General features: G+C 43.5%; 1 protein-coding gene across 2 annotated transcripts in view; it reads left to right on the top strand.

Annotated features, from left to right (window-relative positions):
• Positions 1-18,993, top strand: part of KIAA0319L (KIAA0319 like) — a 60,567-nt gene extending 41,574 nt beyond the window's left edge. For both annotated transcript variants that reach the window (XM_081962407.1, XM_081962406.1), the window contains exons 10-21: positions 1,051-1,279; positions 2,329-2,452; positions 4,631-4,763; positions 5,331-5,479; positions 5,949-6,103; positions 6,855-6,993; positions 8,398-8,557; positions 10,457-10,599; positions 12,617-12,739; positions 14,657-14,747; positions 15,475-15,566; positions 17,064-18,993. In XM_081962407.1, the coding sequence (XP_081818533.1) occupies positions 1,051-1,279; positions 2,329-2,452; positions 4,631-4,763; positions 5,331-5,479; positions 5,949-6,103; positions 6,855-6,993; positions 8,398-8,557; positions 10,457-10,599; positions 12,617-12,739; positions 14,657-14,747; positions 15,475-15,566; positions 17,064-17,251 (1,726 nt within the window). In that variant the 3' untranslated portion in view covers positions 17,252-18,993. The remainder of the gene's footprint in view (positions 1-1,050; positions 1,280-2,328; positions 2,453-4,630; positions 4,764-5,330; positions 5,480-5,948; positions 6,104-6,854; positions 6,994-8,397; positions 8,558-10,456; positions 10,600-12,616; positions 12,740-14,656; positions 14,748-15,474; positions 15,567-17,063) is intronic.
• Positions 18,994-19,653: the final 660 nt, after the last annotated feature.

The following is a 19,653-nucleotide window of genomic DNA, read 5'->3' as shown; positions in this document are numbered from 1 at the left end:
AATAACTAGCTTGAAACTGGTAATTGCAACGAAGCCTTATTATTCATGAGACTCATATACACAGAAGTGCCTACACTAGGCTGCCACAGATCTAAAACCAAATTATTCACAAAACCTTTTCGGTCACTTCTTCCACCCACCTTATCCAAATTGTTCCTTTAATTTCACCTTATTTATAGTGCATCGGCAAATGCTTAATGATACAAAATCGCCACACCACACAAGCCTTATGCCCTCTGGCAGTGAATTCTGATATTTATTTTAAATGATTTATGGCATTCATATTTTAACAGCTTTATTAATAGAATATCCAGGGCTACAGATGATTTGAAAATTACCATTATGAACCTTGGTATTAATATAATGACATTTAAAAAATAGCAGTGCATTCGATATAATTCTGCCAGTACAAGGCAATCTCCCAGATCATAGCAAGAAAGTGCAATAAAAGCTTTGATTAAAAGATCATTGGTAGAGGTAGGTTTTTGAACTGGCCAACTGCATATCCATTAGGGAAGAGACCTGTTCAATAGCAGCCACTATTAAGAAGTCCCCCGAGTCCCTGCAGGCCAGCCAGACTTCGCTAATTGAGGCTTGGTGCCTTGTAGAATTTCTTCTTGGTGCCTTGTGGAATCACAAAGGATGTATCTTCAATGCAAAGAGTGGAAAATTCCATACTGCTTGTTAGGCAGCTCCTAACTTTCCCGTGAATAGAAATGCTGGGCTTCAGAGTCACTCTGTGAAGCTGTGTTCCATGCAACTGGCCAGCAGTTAGAGCTGCTCCCAGAAGCACTAATATTTACTTAAATTTCAGTTTCATGCAGCATGGGAAATAAATAACCATTATAGGCAGGGATGTTGCTGCCGCACATGTCCAGATAAACACCGCCTCAACATTTCAGTCAATTCTGTCAGGAGCTAATAGACACAAGTGAAAGACGTCAGAGGTGGCATGCTTCTGATTGCCAGGTTCACCTCTGACCGCCGCCTCTGAAATGGTTCCCTTTCAGGCTTGATCTTTACACTTCCTCATTATCTCTCCCACTTTAGCCTCACTGTGGTAGATTCTGATGGGGCTAGCAACTCCACCACCGCTAGCCTGACGGTAAACAAAGCGGTGGATTACCCCCCTGTGGCAAATGCGGGCCCTAACCAAGTGATCACCCTGCCTCAAAATTCCATCACCCTTTATGGAAATCAGAGCACAGATGACCACGGCATCGTCAGCTACGAATGGTCCCTCAGCCCCAACAGCAAAGTGAAGGTAGCAGAAATGCAGGTAAGATCGCCAGGAACACACACACACACCATTTCAATGAGGCCCTAAACCTTTTCTTAATACGCTTGGCAGATCAACTGGGGGGGGGGGGGGAAGCACTAATCTTTGTAAACAGCTGGCAATTAGTGTCCAATATGATTCTACAATAATATGGTTCTTAATGTTAACATTTGTGTTCAAGGCACCCTAGTGGTCAGGCTTTAAATTGGCCCTTTTATTTTCAAGGAATTTTATGGCCTAGTGAATATCCATCTCCCTCCGCTTTTTGATAAATGTAATGAAAATAAATGTGGGAACTCCTGTCTCTCTCAAATAGTGGACATTTGGTTCAATCTATAGAAGAGGTGGTTAGGTTCTCTCCTGCCAATGTCATTGCATTTCTGTCTGCATTCGTTTCCTGTTCCTCTCCCAGATCAGAATTGCCACGCATATAAGTGCCCAAGGCTAGCTTTTTTCACCAAACCTGCATGATATCTAAGTCTCCCAGATTAGCTTTCATTTATGTGTATTCCATACTTTTGAAATAAGAACTAAAATTGTGCTTATCTGAGGTGAAACCCTTGGATTCATTCTGGCCATTTTAAGATTAAAAGTTTAATCTTTTCATCTCTTAATTCCTTATCTCTCTGCTCTACTGAGATGAGGAATCAAAGCAGGGATAAGCAACTTGTGGCTCTCCAGATCCTGAACCATAACATGTGACATCCCTCAGTCTAGTGGCGAGGGATGTTGGAAATTGAAGTTCAGCAACATCTGGAGAATCACAAGTTCTCTGTTCGCGGTCTACAGACTGGCTGGAGATATTGGGAGCTGCAATCTATCACTTCTTGCTTGATGGTAGCAATGACAACAGTTCCCTATTTGAGGTAGACAAGTTCCACTTTGGTGATGTCCATCTCCTCTGCAACATGCTGCCTTTGCAAGCTTGAAAAGGAGGCCATACTTTGTTATTTCTTGCCCCAGGATGTTGATTCAAAATAAAGAAATGCTTAGCAATATATTGAATGCTGCTCTCGTCCTCCTCTTCCTCTTCCTCCTCCTCTTTATAGGGGGTAAGGACTTCAACTCTGCAGCTCTCAGCCATGCGTGAAGGTGACTACACCTATCAACTGACAGTGACAGATTCTGCTGGTCATCAGTCCACTGCTGAGGTCACCGTGATTGTACAGCCTGGTAGGTATCCTTTCAAAGCAAACCGCTTTGCATCAGGGAATGCAAAATGCAACTCCCTGTTACATCCCAGAAACCTCGTTATGAAGATAGTTATGGACCAGATGTAGAGCGGGGATGTTAGTACTGGGAGGCTTCTTGCGTATCATCCTACAGGGGTGCATGTTTTTAAAATGCTATTGGTGCAACCAGTGGAACTTAAAAAAGCCCTTGGCTACTTTTAAAAAACATTTCCCCCAAATAAATGCATGCACTCTTAAAGAATAAAAAGTAGCATTTCAAACTCCCTTGGGCTTTAGAAACGGCACGTTGCATAGCACAAAGAATTACTGTCCAGAAAAAAATCTAAACATTTGCTTGAGAGCAGAGAGCTAAGTCTGTACAGTAGTTTCTATACTGTATATTGAGGTCTTTAATGGAAATCTGTTAAAACACTGCTAACCTACTTTATGGGCTCGCTATGGTGCTATACCTTAGGTTGAAACATAGCGCTGATATGGAATGGAAAACTCTATACCTTTGATGGTGAACCTATGGCACGCGTACCAAAGGTGGCACACAGAGCCCTCTCTGTGGGCACACACACTGTTGCCTGCTGCTCTTTTGGTTTCTGGCACGCACATGTACACCGGCCAGCTGGTCTTCACGGGCGCCCGAAAATGGCCTGAAAACAGTCCAAAAAATGCCCCCAAAACAGGATGTTTCCGGGCCAAAAACGGCCTGGAAAACAGCCTGGAAAACGACCATGCGTGCAACTCCCAGCTGGTCATCAGGTTTACAGTGCTTCGGCATGCGCACATTCATGCGCATGCACACACGTTCCGTTTTGTGCACTCGGCGCCAAAAAGGTTCGCCATCACTGCTCTTTACTATGAGAGAACGGGTATCATTTGCCGGATATGCCATTCTCTAGGTCAGCCGTTCTCAACCTGTGGGTTGGGACCCCTTTGGGGGTCGAATGACCCTTTCACAGGGGTCGCCTAAGACCATCGGAAAGCACATATTTTCGATGGTCTTAGGAACTGAGACACTGCTCCTCTGTGGTTGGGGGTCACCACAACAAGAGGAACTGTATTAAAGGGTCACGGCATTGGGAAGCTTGAGAACCACTGCTCTAGGTCAAGATCTTATAAGTAAGTATAATCTTTATGGTCTTTGTACTTAAATACAACGAAATTAGTTATCTCACATATATAGAGAATAAAAAGGCTGAACAATTCATAGGCCACGTATATGCTGGTTTTGTTGTATTCGGGTCTTTTCCCGTGTAAGGTTGAGATTGTCTTTGCCCACAGCTTGAAGATGGCAGGTGTGATCCTGCCGAAACGTTGCAAAGACAATCTCAACCTTACACGGGAAAAGACCCGAATACAACAGAACCAGCATACCTATACCCGTGAAAATCTACGAAAACAAGTATATATATATATATATATGAAAAAGAACATGAATAAGTATCTGAATAGACAAAACATATCTATTTTTATTTTTAAAACAGTTCAAATCCTCAAAAAATAAAAATAAACCAACAACAGACATGCCAAAAACATTGATCATGTACTTTCTAGGAACTCAGAACTATGTCATACTCTTTTCCCTTTGGCCCTCAGGAGAGAGCGCTCCCCCCCCCCCCGTGTGTGTCAGCTCCTACCAACAAAATAAATGCCTGTCTTGTGGCATATTATTATTCTGCTAATGCCAAAAAAGGAGATCTAGATTTAAGTTCTCACTGTTGTCTAGCCACTTACAATTTCTCAGTTGGATTTACAGAATGCTTCCCTGTTCACCCAGTAGAAGCTGATTATGTTAAATAAATGTATAAATCCCATAAAAAGTGAGTGAAACAAGATATGGCAGTACCCGAATAAATTTATAATTTGTAACGTAACTTTATATTTTAAGACTGTTTATGAAAAATCCATAATTCAGGACATTGAATGTGCCTTGCATGTAAAAAGGGCCCTGTTTGATTCCAAGCCTTCCTGCTTAAAGCATCTTGACTTAGCAGGGACAGAAAAGAGTCATATTTGAACATTGGGGTGAGGGGCATTGCCAGGATGGATTCCAGTGGGTTAGATAATGGTCTGGCTTCCTATAAATCAGTTTCATCTGTGTTTATTCATCTGTATATCTCTCATTATGACAAGCATTCTGCTACATTCTTGGTCTTTTCCATTTCAGAAAACAATAAGCCTCCCAGGGCAGATGCTGGTCCAGACAAAGAACTCATCCTACCAGTAGACAGCACCACTCTGGATGGCAGCAAGAGCTCAGATGACCAGAAGATTGTCTCCTTCCTTTGGGAGAAAACACAGTATGTCTCTTTTGTCGCACGCTTAATGGTTGTTCTTTTGTATGAGAAAAAAATTACATGTTTACTCTGCTCTGCTTACTTAAGTAAGGTCTTCTGCGTTGGGATCTTGAGATAGGCCTGAGAATCCATAAGTTATTTGCCACCTCCCACACTGAACTGTTGTAGATCAGAGGTGGGTTCCTACCGGTTCGGACCGGTTCAGCCAAACCAATAATGGTTTGCCAGCCTGGGTCATCAGGAAATTCTGTAATTCCTCACACACTTTCGCAAATTGATATTCAGTCTTTTTTGGTTGGAGAAATTTATGTCACCAAGAGTAAAATTATTTTGACTTTACTCCATTCGCTTATATAGAGCAAGGAAAAAAGAATTATGACCAAGATTATCAAAGAGAGAGAGAGAAACACTATTCAATGCATTTTTCTTTCTTCCTGAGCCCACCAAATAATTTTCCTTGCATCACCTGAAGACTAGCTCTTCCTCAGGTATCAAAAGGATTATTAACCGCCTCTCTTCCTTCCCTGTGCAAGCAATTATGTCAAGTTCAACTTATTTCTTCTGTGCCAGGGGCCCAGATGGTGTGAAACTGGAAAATGCCAACAGCAGCATAGCCACAGTCTCTGGGCTTAAAGTAGGAATCTACAAATTCACACTAACAGTCAAAGATGAACGGAACTTACAAGGACAAAGTTCAGTTACTGTCATTGTGAAAGAAGGTGAGTAGCAGGTAGAAAGTCATAATATTTTAATGGCCATCAAATCAGATGGACCACGCTGGTGGAGGAATTCTGGGAGTGGAAGTCCACGCATGCTGGTTGGGGACTTCTGAGAATTAAGTTGACACAGTTGTTGAGTTTGAGAAACACTGAACTAAACCAACACCCTGGCTGTTACTGTATTCTGTAATTACTTTCTTCTAAGAGAATTAATGGGAAATTTTAAATAGCATATTTCTGGATTATCTCACCTTCCTTATTAATTAATTGATTAGTTTGAGGGGACTGATTAACTATATTCTGGCTAGCTCTGTAAAGCATATGGTTAATTCAGTTGGGTGTTACGGCTAATGATGGACTCCATGTTGGAATGAATGTTCCCAATATCCCTCTCCTGGAGTACCTTCACCTACTGTTACCTTTTGGACTCATTTGCCTTCTGATCTTTCCGTCTTCCTTTTTTGCCCAGAGATAAATCAGCCTCCGGTGGCAAAAATTGTGGGGAACACCGTCACCGTCACTCTCCCTACAAACACGGCAGAGCTTGATGGGTCCCAATCGACGGATGACAAAGGAATTGTCACCTTCCTGTGGACTCGGGATGAGAGCAGCCCTGCAGCTGGGGTGGGTAATGAGAGGCCTGCTACCAGGTTTTCTGCAGTGCTTATGCCTATATGTGAGACTCATGAACGTTTAGCAATATTTCGCACAACTGCATGAAGGATAACAGCAGCTCATGAGCTAGGGACAATCCAGTATATTGAATTTTGTTTTCCTTTAGAGCAATTTTCCTCAGTCAGTTGCCCTCTAAATGGGTTGGAAACAACTCCCATAAATATTGTACAGGAGAAGTCTGTAAAATCTGTATAAAACTAATTAACCCCAGGGGCCCTTTGGAGCTCTCTAACAGAAGATAACCAAAAAGGAAACAGCATATCCTGAAGCTACACAGCATTATCTCTGCCTAATGGTTGCTGCATCTATGAAATACCCTTGCTCTGTCCTTAATTTTTAAATCTATTTCAGTGTTAATTGGCTCTTGATATTTGCTCACCTTGCCTGCAATTGCCTGTGTTTAATCAGAATGACTTCATGTGCTTCCTTCTCGTGTGTGATTGTGTGTGTGTGTGTGTGTGTGTTAAGCATTCAGAATGCTTTAAAATTCATTTCTGGTGCTTTACCGGTTATGTTGTTGATCAAAAGCACATAAGGGGACCTGGGTTGCTTCCAATTTTTCCTCCACATGAAAGAGAGAATCCATTTTTGCTGTACTGTGTGCATGTGTCTGTGTGCAATGCTTCTAAGAATTTGAAGGATCCTCAGGATCTTTGCTGGATCTTGAATTTCTGCTTTTGGGCGTTTGTGTGACATACAGGAGGTGCTAAATAATTCGGATCACCATCCTATTCTGTTTCTCTCCAACCTGGTGGAGGGAACGTACACCTTCCATCTAAAAGTGATTGATGCCAAAGGGGAGAGTGATGTGGACCGAGCCACCGTGGAAGTAAAAGCTGGTGAGTGCATCCATTTCCTTCATCCTGTCTCCTTTCAGAAAATAATTGGGTCCACATGAAGCTTATATGTGGAAAGGGGAAAGCAATGCAGACACTGCAGTTAGGATCTTATTATTATGTGCTAATAACAAGTAACAATAATATAAATGACTAATGAAGGAGCAAGCTTGATAGTAAGAAGTATACTTCAGCATACTATTCCTCCCACGATGTTAATAATCATTAGAAGAGGTAAATTCATCTCTTCCAATTGCAGAAATGGACCTTCATGGACGCGATGAAATCACAACTTTAAACTGCACAGTCTCTGGTCTCAGCTGCTATGCTTTATTCATTTTAAAATCTAAGAGCCTAACATTGGATTTCACTTCTAGTAGTCCTTGTTTACTGACTGCCTCATTTCACGACCATTTATAGTAATGACTGCGATGAAAAAGTAATTTTATGACCAATCCTCACAGTTTATGACCTTTGCACGTCTTTAAAGGACCCACATTGTTGGGGGCAATATGCTGACTCTGTAAACCACTTAGGGACGGTTGTAAAGCACTGAGAAATGGTATATAAGTCTAAGTGCTATTGCTAAGTGCTATTAAAGCAAAGGAAAGCTGAAGGAACATCCTAAGCACAGCTGCAATTTCACGACAGCTTCACTTAAGAATATAGTGCCAACTGTGATCACTAAATGAGGATTACCTGTATGTGACATGGTAGGGTTAGTACTCTGTAAGTTTACATTACTCAGATCATGATTCCCGGCACACAGTGTACAAACGACATGCACCCCTTTTCCTCCATCATTTTATGCAACCCACAAATCTTTCTCCCAACTGCGATACTCAATTTTACTGCTGAAATGTTGCATGACTGCTACCTTTTAAGCTGGAGAAACACACAAAATTATATGTATTAATTAAATGGATGTATACGGCTGCCCAACTCGCATGCAGTTACTCCAACAAAGGAACTCCCCCCAAAAAAGTCCCCGCCATTTTCTAAATCCAGGAAAAAGTGGAAACTAACACACACACACACACACACACACACACACACACACGACAGAGCCACTCACCCTATCCCTCCTGCAATGTTTAAGTATCTCCACCCACCCACCCCACCCCCAATAAAAACTTTGCCTCCTGTTCTAAACAACACAAAGGTTCTCCAAGTTGGTTCCATCTGGAAGGGAGCAGCCACCTCTCAGGATCCACCCTTCATGTCCTTCCCTTGAGATTTTCCAAAGAATAAACTGAGTTAACACAAAGATGACCCCAGCATCTTATTTTATTTTTCCTTGTCGTTTTAAATGAGATCCACCTTCATCCCAGGGAGTGAGCAAGGTTACGTTCCAAGCTCACCAATTCACACGATGCATTCTAGCACTTAACGCCAACCTTCTTCCAGATCCCAGGAAGAACAACCTCGTGGAAATGATCCTAGATGTGAATGTCAGCCACCTGACGGAGCGGCAGAAGGGCATGTTCATCCGTCAGATCGGGGTTCTGCTCGGGGTCCTGGATTCAGACATCACCGTTCAGAAGATCCAGGCTTACACTGAGAAGAGGTAAGAAGAGAGGAGTCACACTTTCAACCCAGCTTCCTTTCCATAGAATCAAGATCACGTGAAGTGTTAATACCACTTTATAATGCCTTGGTAAGGCCACACTTGGAATACTGCATTCAGTTTTGGTCTTCACAATGTAAAAAAGATGTGGAGACTCTAGAAAGAGTGCAGAGAAGAGCAGCAAGGATGTTTGGGGGACTGGAGGCTAAGACATACAAAGAACGATTGGCTTGAACTGGGCATGGCTAGTTTAATGAAAAGAAGGACTAAGGGAGACATGATAGCAGTGCTCCAATATCTCAGGGGCTGCCACAAAGAAGAGGGAGTCAAGCTATTCTCCAAAGCACCTGAGGGTAGGACAAGAAGCAATGGGTGGAAACTAATCAAGGAGAGAAGCAACCTAGAACTAAGGAGTAATTTCCTGACAGTGAGAACAATTAATCAGTGGAACAGCTTGCCTCCAGAAGCTGTGAATGCTCCAACACTGGAAGTTTTTAAGAAGATGTCTGAAGTGGTGTGGGGTTTCCTGCCAAGGCAGGGGCTTGGACTAGAAGACCTTCAAGGTCCCTTCCAACTCTGTTATTCTATTCTATTCTATCTAGTCTATGGTGGTTTGTTTTGGGAAGTAAATGAGAGGATGTCCCCATACCTGCTTCTTTGAGTTCTCATGAGAAGAGGTTAGAGATAAATGCAGACATCAGTTAGGTTAGGAGGTCCCTGCAAGGGACTCATTCCGAGATGACTAATGGTTGCCCATCCCAACAGGCACCAGCCGGGTTCCTTTTCATCAAAATAAAGTGATACAAAGCAACACTTTCTTTTGACATGCTCCAGCTGAGCTGTTTTTAAGGCTGTGATGCAGTATTGGGCGTTATGGATTTCTTGGAACAGAGGTGGCCCAGGTGTTCTGTATTGTGTGGGCACAATTGTGTATGCACACGTATACCTGTTCTTAACGCCCCTACCCCCAGTCATTCGCACTGTGAGAATACAGAGAAATTTAGAGGGCTACATGCCTATTGGGCTCATAGATGCTACCAGCCAAAATGTATTTTGGAAATTTGTAGTTTAGGATGTTGCTTAGTTTCTAGCCCACCTAGTTTGTAAGTGTGTTGCTTAAACATAGGCAAATTTGTTTTATATAATAAACATGGTAAAAAAAAAACCTCCATGATATAGTTTTGATGAATCCATTCCTAAAGTGCTTTCCTCAAATTACCTTTGCTTCCTTCAAGCAGATTTTTAATAACTTTAAAAATATAGGAACATCAAATATTTAAGCCTACAATCTGTTGGGTTCCTGGTTTAAAACAGAAGAAGCAACAGCAATGTGGATGGTCTCTCTGCGGCATGGTAAGGGGGCCGCAGTCCCGCATCAGCTGCCTGATTCTGTTGAGCAATATGGTGGCAGAGGAAAGGGCAGTTAGCTAACAAAAAGCCTCACCTTCCTTTCATAGATACAGGTAGCTCTCGTTATCTGCAGCCTCGCCTACCCAGGCTTGATAAATAAGGGTCCAGCCCTCAGCAGACATTGTGAGTTTTCACGTGTCTGCAGTTTGAGTCTTTTTAAAAAAAACATTCTAAATAGCTTTTAGTTTTATATAAATAATTTTAATAGCACAGAATGGCAGGTGGGCTTTTGTACATGCATAATGTATGTTTTATAAGATTGGAGTTTGATCATCTATACATTTGCTCTTCATTAGGTTTCAGGGGAAAGAGGATTTTCTTAAGCACAGGGACCACGTGGTCATAGGGCAAGAAACATTGGGCAAGTTGTTGAAGATTGTGTATTAAGGAAATACTTCCCTGGATCCTTTCTGCCTCTCTTGAATTGCAATTCTGGTCAACCGTTTTCTCTGTACCTTTTTCCATTCCCGACATCCTTCCCTCGGACAGCACCAAGTTGGTGTTCTACGTGCGGAATCAGCCTCCTCACCAGATCTTCAAAGGACGCGATGTTGCATGGACCCTCAAGAGTGAATTGCGGAAGCAGCAATCAGATTTCCTTATCTTCCGTGCACTGGAGATCAATACAGTCAGTAAGTCAGAGGATATTTTAGGAGATTCGCTTTAAGTCTATCACACCCAGAAATCAGGTTGCTTCCTAGCAGGACCTTGGCCAGGGCTCTTCTCCATGGCAGCCTCTGCCCTGTGCATCCCAATCCTCTAGAGATCCAGCAGGCTCCAACTCCAGGGAGCCATAACGGTTCTTCCTCCAAGCACTGGGTAGGGCAGGGGTGTCCAAACGTGGGAACTTTAAGACTTGTGGACTTCAACTCCCAGAATTCCCCAGCCAGCTATGCTGGCTGGGGAATTCTGGGAGTTGAAGTCCACAAGTCTTAAAGTTCCCACGTTTGGACACCCCTGGGGTAGGGTGAGGTTAGAGTTTGAAAGATGTTGTTATTGGCTGCATTGAAGGAGATTAATTATGGGGCCAGGTTTTGAGTTTTGATTTTCTTGCTTTTTGTTTTTATGATGTTTGGTTTGTGTGACTGTTGTGAACCTCCCAGAGTTACGTTTCTCGATGGGAGGCGTGCAAACAAGCAGGAAAGCAAGCCTCAGTTCACAAATCCCCCCGTTGAAGTGAACTGAAGCTTCCTGAAGCTGATGCCTTTTGGTAAAACGCATTACAGGCAGTCCTTCACAGCCATTGGTTTAGTGACCATTGGAAGTTATAATGGCACTGAAAAAAGTAACTTACAGCTGTTTTTCACACTTAGCATCCCCATGGCCACGTGATCAGAATTGGGGCACTTGGCAACTGGCAGGTATCTATGACAGTTGCAGTCTCCTGGGGTCATGTGATCATCATTTGCAACCTTCCCAGTTAGCTTTTGACAAGCAAAGTCGGAAAGGTTATTTCAATAAGCACTTCATCAGAGTTGCTCTGTGAGGGAGATCTTCCATCTCTAAATTTGATATATAAATAAAATAAAATAAATCTAAAACTCCAGGCTTTATGCATGCATCTGGCTAGGAAGCTAACTTTATCTAGTTATTTGTATAACTAGATATAGTTATTATATACTGTATAATTATATATACTTACAAAATGCTATATATAGTTATTTGATGTAACTATACATCAAATACTCATATAAATTAGTAGCAAAAGCTAGGAATATTAAAGAATGCCTACTAAAATCAGATACTTCAAATTTCTTTTCAAAGATGCACTTTTAGGGCTTTCTTAAAACTGAAAAAGGCCATTTTCCACAACTCAAAAGGCATTACATTCCAGAAATCCAGCTACAAGGATGGCCACAAGATGAGCCCACTGTAACTCTAGTTAAACTCCTCAGTTGAACTCTATGAACAAGGGAGTCAGCAGAAGGTCCTAGATCAGTGATGGCTAACCTTTTTTGGATCGCGTGCCAAAAGTTTAGGAACAGACTTCCAGTTTGCTCATAGGGCCGTTTTTCGCGCTTTGGACCCTTCAGGAGGCTTCCCTAAAGACTCCGGAGGGCGAAAAATGGCCTTAAAAGAACACAACACCTCGTGTGGCCTAACAAATGGCTCTGCATACCACCTGTGCCTAGATATAATGTGATCTTTTAGTTATGGCTGAGACCAATCTGGTTGCTGAGTTCTGGACCAGTTGAAGTTTCTGAACATCAGATACCCATATGAAATGGAAGCCTTCAAATCCCCATAATGCATATATAGGGAAGTGATAAGAATTGTGCATCAACCAAAGTTGATCAAAATGATTGCCTCCTTCTGCAAAACCAGAAAAAAAATGTGTATTTGCTTCAAACTGCATATCTGTTTGTTTTCTGTTAGAGTATAACCCTATTCACAATTAGCAGAAGCATCATCTCACTGGAAATTTGACCCTTCCGAATGAGTTCTTTTATATAAGCTGGATTCAGTTTCTTATCCTTCATCTAAATCATTACAGACTGCAAACAGCCAGGCAGCACTTGTGTTTTATTTTTACATTCGTGCTATATGGACAAACAACCATGAGAAATATACCTAAAGACAGGATTCATACTCTGTGCCTGTCCCTGGTATTGTCTGCCTAAATATTGACTAGATTTTCCTCCTCCTCAGCCTGCCAGCTCAACTGTTCAGATCACGGCCTCTGCGACTCTTTCACCAAGCGTTGCATTTGCGATCCTTTTTGGATGGAGAACTTCATCAAAGTACAGATTGGTGATGGCGAAAGCAATTGTGGTAGGTGGATATCCCAATTTCATGACTCCGTTGGACACAGAGTGAGTTTTGCTAGAGGCTGTGTCGGGATGCTGCTTACAGTTTGGCTCAGTGGCTAAGACAATGAGCTTGTCAATCAGAAAGGTCGACAGTTAGGTGGTTCGAATCCCTAGCGCCTTGTAACAGAGGGAGCTCCCGTTACTTGTCCCAGATTCTGCCAACCTAGCAGTTCAAAAGCACGTAAAAAATGCAAGTAGAAAAAATAGGAAGCACCTTTGGTGGGAAGGTAACAGCGTTCCTTGAGCCTTCGGCGTTTAGTCATGCTGGCCACATGACCACAGTGACGTCTTCGGACAGCGTTGGCTCTTTGGCTTTAAAATGGAATGAGCACCGCCCCCTTGAGTCAGGAACGACTAGCACATATGTGCAAGGGAAACCTTTACCTTAAATTCCATTTACATGTTAAATCTTACACTCTGTTATAGGGAGAGGAGGGTTAATGGTTGGCCTAGAGCCCTGCTGTTGACCTCTCAGATTGTGTATCTCATGTTTTAAGTGCTGTCTAGGAGAGGAAAGGTCAATGGGGCAGTTCAGTTCCACAAGAACGTTCAGGGGAGACCACAATAATTGCACCTTGTTTAACCTACAATCTGTCAGTAGCAGCACATCCTGGTAAGGCAATAGGGATAACCCTTCCAAAGGGAGGTGGGAGAGTAGCCACAGTAGCTACTACCTTAGAATAGAACAAAACTGGAAGGGACTTGGGAGATCTTCTAATCCAGTCTCCTGCTAAGATACCGTGGACAATTTCCCTGGGGTTGTGAGATTGCTGATATTGCCTTAATTCAGCCAATTCGTTTACAGTATTTATCCAAAAGGGCAGCTGAAGCTTCTCCCAAACATAGAAGGGCATTAAAAAATAGCAGAATAGCACAATAGCAGAATACCCCAACCTTTTCAGCCTGATCTTGGGGGGGGGGGGGGGGGCAAGTGGGGCTTCTTTAATTTTTTAAAGGGAAAACAAATCACAAGATTGCCAAATTTCACAAGAGTCCTGTGTGTACCATTCTTGCCTGAAATGGCAAGGACAGGGGTGTCCAAACTTGGGAACTTTAAGACTTGTGGACTTCAACTCCCAGAATTCCCCAGCCAGCTATGGTCTTAAAGTTCCCAAGTTTGGACACCCCTGGGCAAGGAGAATGGGTGAAGTCAAGAGAGTTGGGCTGCTTTTTAATTTCCACATCCATACTTCTCTCTATGCCTAAAACAGTTCCTGAATTTAAGCCAGAGTTAAAAATTATCTGTGGTTAGCTACCGAGAACCTATCTAAAGACAGAGGTAAAGTGCAGGCTCTCTTGTGGGATTGCTGAAAGGTGGGTTAAACAAGGTGCAATTATTGTGGCCTTCCCTGAACCTTCTTGTGGAACTGAACTGCCCCTTTGACCCTTCCTCTCCTAGACAGCACTTAAAACATGAGATACAGGCTGGTTTTGATCCGGAGTCAGAAGTATAGTAGGGAATATAGTATAGTATAGAAAGTTATAGTGAGAGGAAGGCAATGCAGAAGGGAGAATTATAAAAGCTAAGAAGGAAAGCCGATAGAGAAAGCTGTAAAATTATTGTATATTGTTATGTATGTTCTGTGTTTTGTTTTGTCTTAATTGTGGTGTTTTTTTTTCTTTGCTGTGTCTTCCCTATTGTTTTTAAAGATCAAAACATTTAATAAAAATTATTTATTTAAAAAAAAAAGGAGAAGAGTGGCCAAGCAAGGGCAGGAATTCAGGATCCTAATTCTGGTAATCCAGAAGTTCCATTTTTCCTGCTCACTGAGAAACCCCTCCCTGCATTCTCATCTTCTTGTTCTGCCCGAAGGACATGTGAATTTTCTTCTGTTAGTCTCAAAAGTCAGACAATCTGAGAATGTTTCTGTCCTTCCAGAATGGAGCGTGCTCTACGTCGTGATTGCGTCCTTCGTGATTCTGGTCTCCCTTGGGATCTTTTCCTGGGTGGTGGTCTGCTGCTGCAAGAAGTGAGTAAGCTCCCCGTGCCCTTTGCCAGAATGCCCAGATTGTTGGGGGGAAAGAGGCTGACTCTATAAACCGGTTATAGAGGGCTGGAAAGCACTGTGAAGCGGTATATATGTTTAAGGACTATTGCCCTTCCTTCCCTTCCTTCCCTCCCTCCCTCCCAGTGGTTAGAATTGCCAGCAGTTCGATCCTGACTGGCTCAAGGTTGACTCAGCCTTCCATAGTTGGTAAAATGAAGACCCAGATTGTTGGGGGCAAGATGCTGATTCTGTAAACCACTTAGAGATGGCCACTGTGGAGTGGTATATAAGTCTAAGGGCTATTGCCCTTCCTTCCATCCTTTCTTCCTTCCTTCCTACCTACCTACCTACCTACCTACCTCCCTCCCTCCCTCCCTCCCTCCCTCCCTCCCTCCCTCCCTCCCTTCCTTCCTTCCTTCCTTCCTTCCCAGTGGTTAGAATGCAGTATTGCAGGCTAACTCTGCCTTTTGCCAGCAGTTCGAGCCTTACTGGCTCAAGGTTGGCTCAGCCTTCCATCCTTCCGAGGTGGGTGAAATGAGGACCCAGATTGTTGGGGGCAAGAGGCTGACTCTGTAAACTGCTTAGAGAGAGCTGGAAAGCACTGTGAAGCGGTATATAAGTCTAAGTGCTGATGCCGCTGCCCCCTAACTGAGCTGTTCATCTGCTTCTGCCTTCCCTGAGTCCCAACTTGTTTGTTTTTCTCCTGAAGGAAAAAGGGGAAACCCAAAAGGAAGAGTAAGTATAAGATCTTGGATGCCACGGATCAAGAGAGCCTGGAGCTGAAGCCAAATTCCAAAGCAGGTGAGACATGAGAGCAGAGGTTAGTCATGACCGAAGACGGAGGCAGCCTGTTTTTTTTCCCCCCAAGGGATTTTAAACATCTGTGTGAACCACAGTTTAGGTCTTTATAGGTCAGAGGTTTCCAATCTCGACAACTTTAAGACTTGTGGACTTCAACTCCCAGAATTCCTCAGCCAGCAAAGCAAAGCTGGCTGAGGAATTCTGGGAGTTGAAGTCCATAAGTCTTAAACTTGCCAAGGTTGGAAACTCCTATTATAGGTAATCTTTTACTTATGACTGTTTAACGACAGTTTGAAGCTACAGCGGCCTCAAAAAAATGACTTAGGACCAGTCCTCGAAGTTATGGCTGTCATACCACTCCAAGGTCACATGTTCACAATTTGGGCACTTAGCAACTGACTCACATTTATGATGGTTGCAGTATCCTTCAGTCATACGATTGTGACCTATGACCTTATCTGCTGGGTACCAACAAGCAGAGTCAGTTGGGGAAGGCAGATTCCTTAATGATTGCTGTGTGATTCACTTAACGACTGCAGTAAAAATAGTTGTGAAAGCCCCATAATGTAATTTCTCATTCCTGCTGGTGTGTGAAATAGAGGAACAAGCATGCAATTCCTTTGCCACCTTTCCTCTAAATACATCGTAGCTTGTGAAGTGGAGATGGAGATGGAATGCTTTTCTTGTCTTTGTAGAGAAATATTTATTCTGGGAGAGAGAGAGAAAAGAAAGAAAGAAAGGGCTTGGAATCTCTCCTATTTGCCTGTTTGTTTGTTTTTGTTTATTTATCGCATTTTAAAATCGCCCATCTCCCTCACAGAGAACTTCTGGCCAATGCACAATAAAATATTAAAATATAAAAACAATATATAAGAGCCGAGGTGGCATAGTAGTTGGAGTGCAGTACTGCAGGCTACTTCAGCTGACTGCTAGCTGCAGTTTAGAAGTTTAAATCTCCCCAGACTCAAGGTTGACTCAGCCTTCCGTCCTTCCGAAGTGGGTAAAATGAGGAGCCAGATTGTTGGGGGCAAGAGGCTGACTCTGTAAATCACTTAAGATAGTAAAAGTGAAGCGGTATATAAGTCTAAGTACTATTGCTTATATATAAAAGTAAACATTGAGGTGAGGCAAGGATGATTAAAACACTGTTTAAGATTAACTGAAAGGTGAAGGGGGAGCTTTCAGAGTGCTAACCAGCCCCACGGCTGCATGCTTCTCTGGGCTACCCACACAAGGCCACAAAGCCAGGTCTTCGCTCCTTTCCAGAAGGCCAGGAGGCTGGGGGCCTGCCTCACCTCCGGGGAGGGAGCGAATATTCCACAGGACGAGGCAATGGGAGAGAAGGCTCCCATCCTGGACCCAGCCGGTCAGAATTCTTTGACCGATGGGCTTTGCAACATGCCTCCCCAGGTTGGATGCGCTGATATCACAGAACAAAGACGGTTCCATAGGTTCCATAACCATCTTTTGTTTCTTTATGCTTCTTTGCTTTTAAAGGCAGCAAGCAGAAATCCCAGGCGCAGAACACCAGCCTGATGCATTCGGAGTCTGAACTGGACAGCGACGAAGCCATCTTCACTTGGCCTGACCGGGAGAAGGGAAAGCTCCTCCACGGCCAGAATGGCTTTCTGAGAAACGGGCAGGTGATACTGAAGCCGAAAAACCAGAGGGAGGAGATTCTATAGCGGCAGGCCTGTGTCACAAAGCGTTGGGAAATGACACGAAAGACCGCTCTCTCCCTCCTCGGTTGCACGAGGAATCTTGGGGAGTACCACTGTTTGGAGAGTCCTTCTCTCTTTACCGATGATCTCTAAGAAAATGTGGAGTCAAACTGCCAGTACTTGAATTTGGACTCAAAAGGGAAATTTAATTTTGGCAAAAGAAGCTGTGAAACAAAGACTGTGAAAGGCAGGTGCGGTTCTGAAAATAATGCAGAACTTCCCAGTCACTCCTGTGAAAGGCATCTCTTGGCATAGGGCTGCAGTACAGAGCTGAGGCTACTCGTGCCAGCGTCTGTTGGCTACAGAGTTGGCAACCTTCTTCACACACCCTTCTGTATCTTTTGTGAGAACACTTTCTGTAGTTTGTCTTGAAAGCTGAGATGCCTCGAACTATGTTTGTTTGTTTTTGTTTTTTTCCCCCTATTTCACTCCTAGGAAAACTTTCCTGATTCACCATCATTTATGAGCTTCGTTTTCCAGAAATGGAAGAAGCTAAGGAATTGTCTCCATGGCAAGCGAAGAAACGACATTTTTGACTAGGATGGTAAATTCCCCTTTTAAGTTTTTGCCCGTGGTGAGAATTGAGACGTAGCCTTCAGAACACTGGTTACTTCTGGCACTTTTCCTCCTCTGGCTCTGCATCAACCCTGAAAGTTTTTTTCTCACTGGTAGTCAGTCACACTGTAGAACAGCAGGCTCCTTTGCCTGTGAAAAACACTGATGAGTCCTCTTGCAAAAAAAAAAAAAACCCAAACCCACCTCTGCACAAGTGGAAAATGAGGAGGAAGAGGGTCAAAAGACAAATGTAGACAAATTGATTCCGATACTGCCCAGTAGATCAAGGCCTCTCCTCTTTATTTGTTGTTAATCCCATGCACATTGTGTGCTTCCCAATGAAAATGTTGGTTATCCCATGTCAGATCTATTAAATACCATCACCACCACCCTTTTTTTTTAACCTAGAGCAAATACAGGCCTCTCCACTAAACAGCCTCATTTGGTGGAAATCAGAAATTACCAAGCAATGGGAACCAGCTCCCTTTTCTTCTTCTAAGATGATGGAAAATGCTTCCTAGTTTCATTAGGGGGGATGTGATTTACTCTCGCTCATTTTTCTTTTTCCCTTTATTCATTTCCATGCTCCCTGTTTCACACTTGGCAAAGATCCTTTTTCCCTCTTTAAAAAAAAGAACTCTAATTGACTATCCCTTCCTCTCCCCCCCTCCCCACCCAAATTCCCTCCTGTTAGTCCTATCACTGATGAATTGCAATGGGCAAACCATGCTAAGTGCTTACACTGTGATGAGAGGGGTCTTAATTTTAAAAGATTATGGAAGATCAGGTGGTTTTTTTTTAGGTTTAGGAGGGCCAGTCGGTGGCCTATGAGCCAGATATCCCCCTGAAGAATCATGTGGTCCTTTGGAGGTTAGTAGGCCGCAGGTGAATGGTTTACGATATTCTGTTCTTTTCATAAAGTCTTTGGAAATAAGGGAGAAAAAGTTGATAATGTTATGTAGGCCCCAAAATATTATAAATGGAAATGTGGCCCTGAGGACACTGAGGTTGGCCAGGCTTGTCTCTGGTGAAGGATCGTTTCTCAAGTTCTCCTGTTTCCTGTTTACATTGCTGCACTACTGATTTTTTGGAAGATGAAGAATAAATATGCTGCTCAGCCTGTGGGGGCACTTAACCCCTTTGAACTGGAATCATGGCTGTCCTTGTCTTCTTTTCCTTCTTTCCAGCAGTAGAGGTGGGATTCTTGAATTGGATGGTTCCCTGAAAACAAACAACCTTGTCCTAGGCCAGGGGCCAGCAAACTCTTTCATCCTTCTGCTGCGGCTCCCTGTCGCCAGTCGGTGCCTTAATTTTGGGAGGAGTTTCCGGTTGGGGCGGGGAAGCATGGTGCGCCAGGAGAAGACTCTCATGTAAGGGACGGGTTTTCCGGTCAGCTCCAAAATTGATAGGGCTTTTGGTTAGGGAAGGTAGAGGGGCTCTGAGAAGGACAAGTTACTTGGAGGCCGGACAATTTATATTCATGAGCTATTTGGCTATGAATAAAGATAGCTTTGAAATGAAATTAACATAAGTTTTACACAGAGAGGTGACATATCAGTGGTGGGTTCCTGCTGGATCGCACCGGATCGCGCGCGCTCCCTTTCAGCGCTCCACCTGGCTTGCGCGCTCCCTTTCAGCGCTCCACCTGGCTTGCGCGCTCCCTTTCAGCGCTCCACCTGGCTCTCGCGCTCCCTTCCGGCGCTGAAACCGGAAGTACAGTCTTGCCCCGCCCCTGGCGAAGCAACGACGCCTGCCTGCGCTCCACCAGCTCGGCTGGGAACGGAGATGTTTCCTCAGCGGAGCGGAGCGCC

Source organism: Natrix helvetica (assembly GCF_964273705.1).
Source record: "Natrix helvetica genome assembly, chromosome: 9".
Taxonomy (NCBI): Eukaryota; Metazoa; Chordata; class Lepidosauria; order Squamata; family Natricidae; genus Natrix; species Natrix helvetica.
The sequence above is the reverse complement of the archived record's forward strand: the minus strand, read 5'-3'. Positions and strand labels throughout refer to the sequence as shown.